General features: G+C 40.4%; 2 protein-coding genes and 1 non-coding gene across 3 annotated transcripts; all 3 read right to left on the bottom strand.

The window, feature by feature from the left end:
* Nucleotides 1-632: 632 nt before the first annotated feature.
* Nucleotides 633-1,279, bottom strand: LOC121306345 (histone H2A-like). The gene has a single exon (XM_041238103.1). It carries the CDS (start codon nucleotides 1,262-1,264, stop codon nucleotides 881-883), a length of 384 nt encoding a protein of 127 aa, XP_041094037.1. The 5' UTR covers nucleotides 1,265-1,279; the 3' UTR covers nucleotides 633-880.
* A 712-nt stretch (nucleotides 1,280-1,991) lies between these two features.
* On the bottom strand, nucleotides 1,992-2,073 carry trnaf-aaa. Its single transcript has one exon. It is a non-coding gene; the product is annotated as a tRNA-Phe (tRNA).
* A 9,874-nt stretch (nucleotides 2,074-11,947) lies between these two features.
* On the bottom strand, nucleotides 11,948-12,431 carry LOC121306349 (histone H2B 5-like). Its single transcript, XM_041238108.1, has one exon. The coding sequence runs from the start codon at nucleotides 12,407-12,409 to the stop codon at nucleotides 12,032-12,034; it is 378 nt and encodes a 125-aa protein (XP_041094042.1). The 5' UTR covers nucleotides 12,410-12,431; the 3' UTR covers nucleotides 11,948-12,031.
* Between the last annotated feature and the right edge of the window lie 192 nt (nucleotides 12,432-12,623).

Here is a 12,623-nt window from a genome sequence, read left to right on the forward strand (position 1 = left end):
GGTTCATTTCAATTTTGCGCGCATTCTTTGAAGGAGTCATTGTTTTTGAATTGTTTGGCGCCTTTTTAATAAACGTAGTCATCCAGGAACATATTACTAATCCCCAGTATTACAAAAATACATCGAAACAAGCAGAATGTATTTAAAATTGTAACTGAAAAACGCTCAACAATAAACAAGAAATACTTAATAATTTCTGGCGAGAAAAAATACTTCTTAAAAACAGAAATAATCCAAACATGTACCATTAACCCTAAAGAAAATAGCCCCATTAAAACATATACAATCATAAACCTAAAACACGAGGGGGGTTTACAATTGGAAACATATTTCAATGTAGCTCGATCAGAGACAAAGTAAACCAGTGAACTGATATTGTATCGAACTGTCTCCTTGTCAGGACCGTGGCATTGATGTGGGGAATGTCAGCAGCACCCGCTGTACGCTGTGGCGGGGATGTGTTTGATTCGGGTATGAAGAGATACTGTAGCGCTGTACTGCTCACAAGAAGTATTCGTTGTTGCAATTCTCACTACAGTATTATTCGGAAATTGTAAATCAGACAGATTCAGTAATTCTGTTATTGTCAGCTGGATGCGTAAGACAAAATAAGCCAGTACATTGTTACTGTGTCGCAGTGTTTCTTTCTAAGGAACGTGGGGAATGTGAGCAGCACCCGCTGGGGCAAGGCCTGTGTTTGATATCGCTACAAACAGATACACGGTAACGCTGCACCAAACTAATCATTGCTGCAATTCTCAATTTGATATTATTCAGACAATAAACGAAAACAGATTCGATGCGCTTTTATAGAAAAAGTGGGTGGCTCTTAAAAGAGCCTTTGGGGGTTTATAAGATCTAAAAGCGGCGTCCGAGTGATTTACTTCTTGGCTGGCTTCTCGGTTTTCTTGGGCAGCAGCACGGCCTGGATGTTGGGCAGCACTCCGCCCTGAGCGATGGTCACGCCTCCCATCAGCTTGTTGAGCTCCTCGTCGTTGCGCACAGCGAGCTGCAGGTGACGCGGGATGATTCGGGTTTTCTTGTTGTCCCGGGCGGCGTTCCCGGCCAGCTCCAGGATTTCAGCAGTCAGGTACTCGAGCACAGCGGCCAGATAGACCGGGGCTCCAGCGCCGACACGCTGGGCATAGTTTCCCTTCCGCAACAGTCTGTGGACACGGCCGACTGGAAACTGCAGTCCTGCCCTGGAGGAGCGAGTCTTTGCCTTAGCTCTCGCTTTCCCGCCGGTCTTTCCTCTTCCAGACATGCTCACAGTAGTTGAGAATATCACAACAATAAATGCGCGTCTGCTCTCCTACTGTTTTATACACACCGTCTCATTCGTGATTGGACAAAAATTGTTCTATAGTTATTAGAATGTTAAAGACGTCATACTGGATGAGGGCGGGCAACATTTTACTTGCCTGCCTCTGATTGGTTGTATCCCTCCCCGTTGTTTCTGGTTTGGCGCTGTTCTGCTGCTGTTTGTCTTTTGTTTCCTTGGCGCCCATTTTGAAATTGCAACACTGTTGTAACAAAATGTAACCGTCTGGAAGTGTTTAAAACCACACTGCCCACAGTCACGCTCGAGTTCAGTTGGATTTCCTAGGTTTTAGTTCAGTTTAGCGTTCTGTGAACTTCAGTTAACTAGAAAGTCGATATTGTTGACTGTCCAGTTTGTTTACATTGTGTAAAGGTATATTATATGAAAATACCTGTTCAGCATGTATTTTATATATATATACACATACATACACACACACACACACGTTTAGCAAAATTATATACCATATAAACTTATACATAAATTATATTTTAAAATAATTTCTTATTTACATAATAAAATGTCTGTTTTAACTCGAGTATCCCCTCTGGATGCGGTTCAGTAACACAGGCTCAGCTGTGGCCACATGAGAAACATTCCTACACATCCTTATCGGTGGTTTGAGTGAGATTATACAATGACACGGATTAATACAAAAACAATAGTTACACGTTGACGTCAGGATTCGAACCTGCGTGGGAAGACCCCAATGGATTTTTAGTCCATAACCTTAACCGCTCGGCCACGACAACCAATCGTAGATTCTCGTGCATCCGAGCAATGCATTTCCAGAAAACACTGCTATTGCTGTGATCACAGTAGAGCAGGTTATGCAAATGGTGGTGATGAGAAGCAACGGCGTGTTTTTTCTTAAGCCTGTACAAGTTTTTAGAACAATACCTTCTTCCCTAATAATTACAATACCGTGTTAAAGCATTTTCTGTAAACAGAATAACTTAAAATGCTTACGTGCATTTTATATGAATTTAGAGTGTGTGTGTGTGTGTGTATATATATATATTTTATACACACACACACACACACACACACACACACAATTAATACCCTAATCCAAAGAGTACTCTGTCATACTGCCCAACGTGAATGAGTAGTAAATAGATTTAAACTCTTGCTTGACACAGTGGGTGGCTCTGAAAATTTGTCTCTTGGCGTGCTCAGTGTAGGTGATGGCATCCCAGATCACGTTCTCCAGGAACACCTTCAGTGCCCCGCGGGTCTCTTCATAGATCAGCCCGGAGATTTGCTTCACTCCTCCGTGGCGAGCCAGGCGGCGGAGCGCAGGCTTGGTGATGCCCTGGATGTTTTCACGCAGCACTTTGCGATGTTCATTTTTGCACAGTGTTAAAACACATTCATAGCACACCAAAAACAACATTAATAAGATACACTGTATTTGATGGGTGGGTTTTCTTCTGGTTTGGGTGTGCTTATATTATATCCTCCTCTACCTGTAAGTAAGCAGGATGCACAGTAATCATGCCCGCGTCATTTTTCACACAGCACAAAGGTGTCTGTTCAGCATGTATTTCAAAGTACTGTTTGCTGTGAGAAGTGTCTCATTTTAACACACGAGCCTGCCTTGCAGCTCACGTGCTCTTGTAGATGCTGTTATCATGCTGTAGGTGGATGGCGCTGCTCGGTCCAGATGAGTCCGGTTTGTTAAGTGGAGCGCTTTATCCGCACAGCCTTCGTTCCTTTCTCCGTCATTTCCAGGTAATTGTGAAAAAGAATCATCTCCCTTACTGCCTGACGGGCTCCAGATTAAAAGCAGGTTATAAACGAGAAAGGGGATTCAAAGCCCACTCAGATATATTGTGAAAAGTGTTAGCTGGTGTGATACAAGGTTTGTTGATGAAATTAACGTCTTTCCAATCACAGAAATACGGTTTCTCTCCTATGTGAGTTCGCTGGTGTGTTTTAAGGGGTCCTGACCAACTGAAACTCTTCCCACAGTCAGAGCAGAGATACGGTTTCTTTCCTCTGCGCGTTCGCTGGAGTATTCTAAATCCTCCTGACTTGGTGACACCATTTCCACAGTCACTGCTCGCCCTGACTTTAGCTGCTGTTCTGGAACCTGTAAAATACAAACAGGAGAGAAAGTCAGACTGTTTCAAGTAGGGAATGCTGCAATTGTATCGTCCTCATTTTGTTGTTTCATGACATTTTTCTACATTGGGTTATTAGCAAACACAGAACTGTAGCGTAGTCTCCACCAGGGAGGTTGCAATTACAACAGGCGGATTTCTGGAGCCAGCATTATACTTCAGCCAATAGGAAAGCCATGAGTAAAAGAATCAGGGAATGTACACATTATCATCTCTTTTGTTCCAGATTGTACCCGTTTTGTCATAAGAAATTGAAAGCTATATATTGTTGAACTGGTCTTTCAGTGTGTTTAAATAGGTTTCTAGTTTATAACAAGCACAAACTTCTGTAACCACAATATACAAAGAATAAAATAAAAGCAATAAATTAATAAATAAAACACATGTAGGCAAAAACATGAGCTAAATAAGAGACACTAAAATGCAATATCTCACTTAACTACCACCAAATAATTACACATGAATGATACAGGGTTCCCTCCAGAAATTTTCAGTCTCCCGGGTGGCAGACTAAAGCAGCTGGGTGGCAGAATGTTATAAACCCCCCCAATCTTGTCAAGCATCAAGCAAATAGGCACAGCTGGAATGGAGCTGGGGACAGGATTAACACAACTGCTGTTTCTAACTTGACATTTTTATGAATACCTTCATAGATAGCAGGAGAGTAAGCAGAAATTCATTGTAACAGCTTATTTTACATGCCCTTGGTCAACACTTGCCAGTGTAGCAATGAGAGGTATTATATTTATTTTGTACGGCACTGCTGAGATAATAGATAACATTTTGTCTTGACACACAGGCAATAAGTACTATTGTGTGGGTACTGAGTAATAAGTACAGCCCACACAACACAGAGAGCTGCATATGAGGCCCACCATGGTAAACAGGCTGAGAACCAACTAACTGATCTTCAAACAAGGATACCTACATTTTAACAGGCATGCTTTCAACTGTCAAAATAGAGCAGAACACGGCCCAGACCCAACCAAAACCTGCACAATCTGCTAATCACACTTTAAAAAACAAACTGCTATAAATGCTGTTAAACACAGTTTCTATAAAGTGAGATGAGTGGCTTACGCAGGTTTTGATTTGGTCTGGGCTGATGTCTCTTAGGATATTTAGGCAATGGATATCAATGTTGACAGAATTCAATTTTATTTCACCGTTTTGAATCTTTAGCTTGCCTTCTGATTAATATTGAACCCTTGGGATAGTAAATACTTAGAATTTTAGTAAATTTTACCCCTTGTTAGTTTTTGTAAGCTAGGTATCCTAAACATTACAACTCGTCATCCAGTCACTGTGCTCCACACATCACTTCCAACTCTTAACTGAAAGAATAATTCCAGCATACAGACTTCCCAATCTTCAGAAAACAAAAGCTTGTATTTACTTACATCCAATAAGTCAGACGAGTGGAGAACCCTTCAAATACAGCAATATGTTCTTTGACAAACTCATTCAAAAGCACAAACGAATATTCTTCAGTGTAACTATTTTCTTATTATAACTTTATATCTTTTATGAATGTAAAAGGACTGAAGGATAGTGCCACTTTTATGATTTCTATGTATACAGTCTTGTTATTAATCTATATACGTATCAAACGGTATCAACGGTCAAAATCTGTATTCGCTCCTCCCCTTACAAAAAAGGCACTGCGTCATCTGTGTTCTTTATCGTTTACTTTCAAAAACAAATTCTAAAATAGCGTCATCAGCTATACATAAAACTACCACTTGAGGGCGCAGTGCAGAGAAAAGGAGCACATACCAATCTAGAAACAGTAACAATATTAATTACACATATCTAAATAAACTAGAAAAAAAAATACATTCTTTTTTATAATCAAAATACAAAATTCTAATTCGTTAGAATTTGTTTTTTGTATTATTCATGTCTGCTTTACTGCAAAATGGCCCTTCAGTGTGATTCTAAAACTCAGATGTACATGACTAGCGATCCCCTTTTTATCAGCAGCGACCCAGTTCTGTTTAAGAAAGCTCGATATCCCACATGGCGCTGCACTGCTCACGTAAACGTCACAAACGCATTAGACACCACAAAAGCAAACAGACAATGCAAATCCCCTGTGTATTAATGAGAAGTCTGTGTGCAAGTGCAGAATGCATTTAAAATGTGATCATACTTGCAAAGGATTGCTTTAATAATTATCAAAATACCAAGGTGGCTCGCAAAAAATAGCAAACCTAAAACTTACAGGCCTACAGTGGGGAAAAAGGGACGTACTTTCCATTGCTCAACTGGTGCAGGAGGTGGGTTCACTTCAAACAACATAGCAAGCCACCAGCACTGGGCAGGGCAGTGGGGTGCTGAGGATTGAAACGCTCTCTGAAACAGCCCAATCCAGGAGATATCCTTCAGAAGCTTTGAAGAGTCACTGATTAAAACCAAAACAACTGCAGTATTCGCTGTTGACAATGTGACTTTAAGCTCTTCGTTCAAGTACTCCAGTGAAATTGTGTCTGTTCATTAGGAACAACATTACAGAACGATAATTTCCAATCCAAAGATGACCATTCTGTGGCAACCTGCACACACATTCAAGGTCTGTTCACACCCATAAGTCTGTTATTGCTAAATCAACAAAAGAAAACCTGAATCTCTTCAGTTATAAACCAAGGAAACAAACCCAGCGATTGACAGTATCTTATCTCCTTTCAATGGTCTCATCACTGTGCCACACATATATCAAATTTATAACGAGTTCACTTGTCACTCAGTACTATGCTTCAGCTTATTCCGTGGTATTTAAATAAACCCGCTCATATTTCCTTCGGCTTGGGGTCGTTTGCATTTGGAAGGACAATTTCTCTCGATAAAATTAACTCGCATGCAAACGGCACTGGAAGGAATTCATTACCAAAGAGAGCAAGTTAGAAGGGACCCTGTTTTTCACTTTCTGCATGTAAAAATAATGTGATATAAAATTATAAGGGCATCTAAGAAAATAATACTAATAATACTGGGGGCAATGTCATTTAATGATAATGGGAGTGCGACATTAACAGGAGTGATATTAAGTAGCTAGTAGTGTAACCCATCTGCTCCCTGCCTCTCAGTCCTGCTGTGGATAATATGACACAGTAGAGTGACGTCGTCACAGCTACTCAGAGTCACTCACCTGCTGGACTGCACTCTGAATGGGAGCTCCCCCCGTCTTCCTTTCCACATCCTCGCATGCTGTTGGGAGAGCTGGCTCCCGCTCCAGCGCCCTGCACTCTCAGGCAGATTCTCTTCAGCACCACACTACATGCCCGCAGGCGTACAGGACCCAGCGCAGGGGGGGCTGCTTTCAGGGAAACTGGTTCTTCTCTCTGGCCGATTTCCAATTCACTGGGTTCAGCTTTACTCCCAGCACACCCCTCTGGCTTGATGCCGCTGCATGGCGTGATCTCACAGAGCTCCTGTTTAATGGGGAGGGAAGCCAGTGCAGATAATAGTGTAATGGGGACCACTTCAAGTTCAGGGAGCTCCTCTTTAATTGGGTCAGATTCAGTCTTCACAGTGTCCATGGCATCACACATGGCTCTGCTTAGTGGCTGCTGTAAGAAGAAAATGAAAAATGATTAAACGCTATGAGGGCTGTTTAAAAAGAGCAGCTATCTGGGTTTTTAAAAGATGAAGTTCTCAGTCCCTGCATGTTGTTGCTGAGCAACATTCATGCAATTTTCACCTCCAGTGTTAATATCCAGACAAGTTTCTACACTTCAAAAAAGGAAAATAAATTAGAGGCAAGATTGTCTTGGGCAATACCGAGAGCAGATTCGAGTTTTGATTTTGTATCTTACCTCATTAGACAAACAGACAGAAAGACACAGAGAGAACACAGACAAGCAGAAAGACAGACAGAATGCAAACTTAAAAAAATATACTGTAGAACAATTGATTTTAGCATCATTTAAAAAGATTGCCATTATGGAGAGCAATGACGTGCTTACGTGTGATAAATAATATCCTTCACCTATAAATGTGGCATTGAAGTAAAGAAATGGGATCCTCAAACACCAGGTCCTCTCCAGGCTGGAGCCGGCTTGAAAACTGATCTCACAGAGGAGAGTCTATTCATTTTCTGATGAGGACAGCACTTAACACACATCTTTGCTTCTTTCCTTTGTGCTGTTAACATGCAAAGTTTGTGGGTCTGACATCATTACCAGGTTAAGTGGCATCTACACAATACAATATATTTCATACATACCATTCCCAGCACCTCCTCTTTAATGGGACCTGGTCCTGCTGTCTGGGGGATCTCCAGCTCATTGCTCTCATCTTTAATACCAGACACCTCTGACTTGATGCTGTCACATGGCATCTCCTGTTTCATGTGCAGGGAAGGCAATTGGGAGAAAACCAGTCTAATGGGGACCAGTTCAAGCTCAGGGAGCTCCTCTTTAATGGGGACAGATTCCATCTTCACACGATCCCTGGCATCAGACACGGGGGTTCTGCCGAGTAGCTGCAGCAAAAAATAATAATGAAAAATGAGTAAAATTGATCAGATCAAAAGACAGTTAAGGGATTCACAAAATCTTACTAGCAGGGTGTCTTTAGTATTGAAGGAAGTGAGAACTGAACTTGTGTTGCAGGTAAAGTTAACAGAGGTTCAGCAGCAACTCTGTGCTCCCTATGTGGTGGAAGTAGTCAATATTATAAGTGGCACCATTCTCTCAAGTAGCCAATCAGAATGCAGTATTTTGAACTTTAACTGGCTACCCTTTTAAACCAATCATATTTGTATTTTACTGATAATTTGATGAGAATGCATCTCAGTGTTTTGAGAAAGGGGATTCATATTGGTTTGTAATTTGATAAATCAATAGAGAATAATTTATAATTTACAGTGACAAATAAAATGGAAATACAAGCGGGTCAAGCAATGTTGATAAAGTTAAAAAGAAAACATGCTATTGTAGGAAATTTTATATATACATATACATACATACATACATAATACATACATACATAATACATATATATATATATATATATATATATATATATATATATACATAATATATATATATATATATATATATATATATATATATATATACTATATATATATATATATATATATATATATATATATATACACACACACACACATATACACACACACATTATACATGCCAAGCACATACTACAATACAATAACATTTACAGTTTAAAATACACATATGCATTCACTACTATCACTAAAAGGATCGTTTGTAACGCTACACTGTAACAATCAACCTTTGAGCACCAGCACAACCGGGCATTCCCAGAATAAGAACAGGTTACTACCAAAGACCCTTTAAATAATACTGTATAAAGTAGATGGCAGGAAGGCAGTTTGACAGCAGTAATAGGATTGCTGGGCTCGCTGGTTGCAAACAGTTTAATTTCTGTTCCACGCACAAGCATACCCACGAATGAAACACTCAATAAGCACCTAAGAAGCGCCGGTAGCCCAGGAGACTAACAGACCAGAGCGCAATAGGAGAGGGCTGAAATTAACCGCTAAGATTGGGGCACAGGTAAGAACAAAAGAGAACGAAAAAACAGTATTTGCTAAATGACTTTAACCACGCTACATACAGTAATGTATACATGCAATCAATAAGGCAATAGCGTTTCAAAACAAATGCAATGTCCCGAATATAACAGCCTCGTACCCTGCTCACCAAAAAACAGCCCAACACAGAAAATAAACGTATTGTTAAGATACAAAAAAACAAGAAACAAAATAAAACAAAAAATATCCAAGGAATCCAAAACAATGCTCTCCTTGAACCATCCAATAATAATAATAATAATAATAATAATAATAATAATAATAATAATAATAATAATCAATGCGCTTGATCTCCCGGCTTGCGTGCTGGTCTGTAGGGGATCCAGTAGAACACGAGAGAAAGGAAAACCAGGGATCGCGCAGCACAGAAATGTTTTAAAACTGGACACAAAAACAAAAGCTAGTAAAAGCATTACGCTTTCTAACTATGCAGTTTTACAATAAACAAAACTCTGTAAAGCCAACCTGAACACTTTTAAATATCCCGCAGCAAACCTTCAGCCATGAGCAACAGAGCGAAACTTCCCTGCAGGAAAAGATGCAACCCCATAGTGCATCAGTGCAGGGTTTAAAAAGGGCGAGGGCCTCCCATTTAAAGGGGCAACGTTTCCCAAAACCAGCACTTAAAAGGGAAACACTAAACAGAACTTTGTACTTAAATTGTCAGTATTTTTATGCTTATTCATGGACCACTTAATTAATATTTACTTTTGTGTGACAGGCGTCAGATTGTGTTCAATATGTATGTGATTTTATTGGAAAGTGTTTCTTATTAACATAAAATTTCGTATATAAAAAAAAGCGTTTATCGTTTACTGATTCGAGTAAATAATGACATATTTTGAGCTCCGACACCAAACTTTGCTGTCCTGTTTTTTAAAAGAAATAAAAAAAAAAAACTAAAAGTGCCAAAATATTTAGTTTGTTGTCGACGTTCACTCTGTGAGGGGTTTCCTCTGACTGGAGTTAGAAATAGTAAATACAAATATAATGAGAGTCAGTGAGAAGCCCCCAGAAGTATAGGAAAACATAACGTGTGTGTGTGGTCAGGTATTACTGTCAATGTGGGGACAAATTTTGATAAAATGTCCCCACAAAGATAGTAACTCCTAAAAAAAACGACGCCTGCGTGTGTGCGTGTACTATACTAACTGCCAGCATTCGCTGCGGGCACACAATGAAGAGTTTTCTGTTTTTAATTGAAATTATTGTTCCACGTGTTGTTTAATTGTTGTACGGTTGCTCTTAATTTAATGTACATGTCTTTTGTCAGCCCCACGCCCTCTCTGTGTGATCCTCGTGTGTATTTCTCTCCCCCAGTGTGTTACGCTTGTCCTCTCTTAACCAATCCCCTGTTTGCGTCTTTATTTTTTTATTGAAAAAGGAAAAAGCACAATGGCCCCCTGTGTGGCTCAGTGCAAAGTTTAACTGAATTTGAAAAACAATTGCAGTGCTTTCAAACGAGTAAATACCAGCTCTGAAGACGACCTCAACTGCACAGACCCGAGTTGTTTTTATTAGCTTTTAAATAAAAAGGCACAAGAGGATTGTGCATACAAGCCAAAAATGAAATATTCACTTTTAATGGCACTGCTATAGGGTATATCAGCAGAAATGAGCTGTTTGTCTATCGCTACTTGAGCCGTATTTCCTCCATGTTTAATGTGAGGGCCATCTTTCAACAACACCAGTCTCGTGTATGGTGTTTAGAATTGAGATGCGATTCATATAAAAGATGATACAGTTTGATGGTGCTCACATTAAAACAGGAGAAAAAAAATCCTTAAAATGAGAAACAAAAACAAGAGTGGACATGTGAGCCTACATATTTCATACACATGGAAACAAAATCAGAGTGCAGCAATAGACAAGCTCTGCAATTCTAGCCTATGGGAATTCCATTATAGGAGAATCTCTATACTGATCCATGTCCGTTTCGTTGCTCGAGGTGATTGATCTCAGTGCAAACAGTATGAAGATCACGTGTCATGTCTTGATTCCTCTCCAGCACACTGAAACAGGTGCTGCACTTCCTGTCAAGGTGCTCCAGAAAGCGCTGCTACTTGCAAATTCAAAGCATGTAAACAAACTGGACAAGCAACAGCGTCAAGGTCTATGAACACATGATTATAATATAAAGGGGACACAAGTACTGAGGTGTGTGTGACCTGGCAAATCAAACATGCTGCAGGAGCTCCCCTGGGCAGTGTACTCCACTGGATTAACAAAGAAATGCTCGGAAATGAAATGCAAATCAAAATGCCTCGTTTCGAGTCTCAATGTAGAGCATTACAGAAACAAACCCTCGAACTGCAGGTACAACAGAATGTATGCCAGTGGAGGCAGCGATACAAATGAAATAAATGAGATGCCAGCCTGAGCGAATTGTTCAGTTAGGAAGAACGTCTATTAAAATACATTCATGGAAAGTTAATTTCTTGTAATATTTGAAGTTCAGTTGAAACAGATCTAAATTAAATTATTACCGCAGAAAATACAGACCAGGTCGATTTTACAGAGAAAAATAGAACTTTAAAATTATTTACAGGATGAATTTGTAACTTTGACTTGTTTAAAATACTTCAACCCCCGCCCCCCCCCCCCCCAAAAAAAAAAAAAACTCCTTACCTTCAGCATGGCTTTTTCTAGACTCTGCACAGCGCTGAAGTAACTGTACTCTTTGTGGGGTATTTGGGTAGCCAGTGCTATTGAAATATTCACTTAGAAAGTGTTGTGTAGAAACTCATAGTTACAGCTTTAATGGTTAGCTATTACCTGTTAGAAACATCGCCGTAAACATAAGTGCATATATTTTAAATATCAACTCAGCAACACAGTGCATCTTTCTTTATAAAAAATAAATCTTTACCATCAATACTATTATTGTTTTAATGTAAAATGTACAATTTAAACAGGAATTCATCTCTTTCTGTGGTGTTTTGGGTGGCTCTTAGAAGAGCCTTTGTGTTGTTGGAAGGACGGAGCAGGGACGGGCTCGGTTTACTTGGAGCTGGTGTACTTGGTGACGGCCTTGGTGCCCTCAGACACGGCGTGCTTGGCCAGCTCTCCGGGCAGCAGGAGGCGCACGGCTGTCTGGATCTCCCGGGAAGTGATGGTGGAGCGCTTGTTGTAGTGAGCCAGGCGGGACGACTCGCCGGCGATGCGCTCGAAAATGTCGTTGACGAACGAGTTCATGATGCCCATCGCTTTGGAAGAGATGCCGGTGTCGGGGTGGACCTGCTTCAGCACTTTGTACACGTAGATCGCGTAGCTCTCCTTCCTGCTCTTTCTGCGCTTCTTTCCTCCCTTAGGCTGGCTCTTGGCAACAGCCTTCTTGGAGCCTTTCTTCGGCGCGGGTGCAGCTTTCGGTTCTGGCATTTTGTTTCTCTGATGCAGCTCAAAGATGAATGAGTAACCAGGCCATGAGCCCCAGTATTTATACAGCCTGTATGCAAATTACTACCCAACAATCCTTCACATTGAGAATGTTCAACTACGAACCAACCAACGCTCCCGGGGGGCGGAGTGCTTCGCTGTGATTGGTTGTGCTCTTAAAACGCAAAGGAAGGGGTGGTAATTTTGAACTTTTTTA

The sequence above is a fragment of the Polyodon spathula genome, chromosome 47 (genome assembly GCF_017654505.1).
Source record: "Polyodon spathula isolate WHYD16114869_AA chromosome 47, ASM1765450v1, whole genome shotgun sequence".
Lineage (NCBI taxonomy): Eukaryota > Metazoa > Chordata > Actinopteri > Acipenseriformes > Polyodontidae > Polyodon > Polyodon spathula.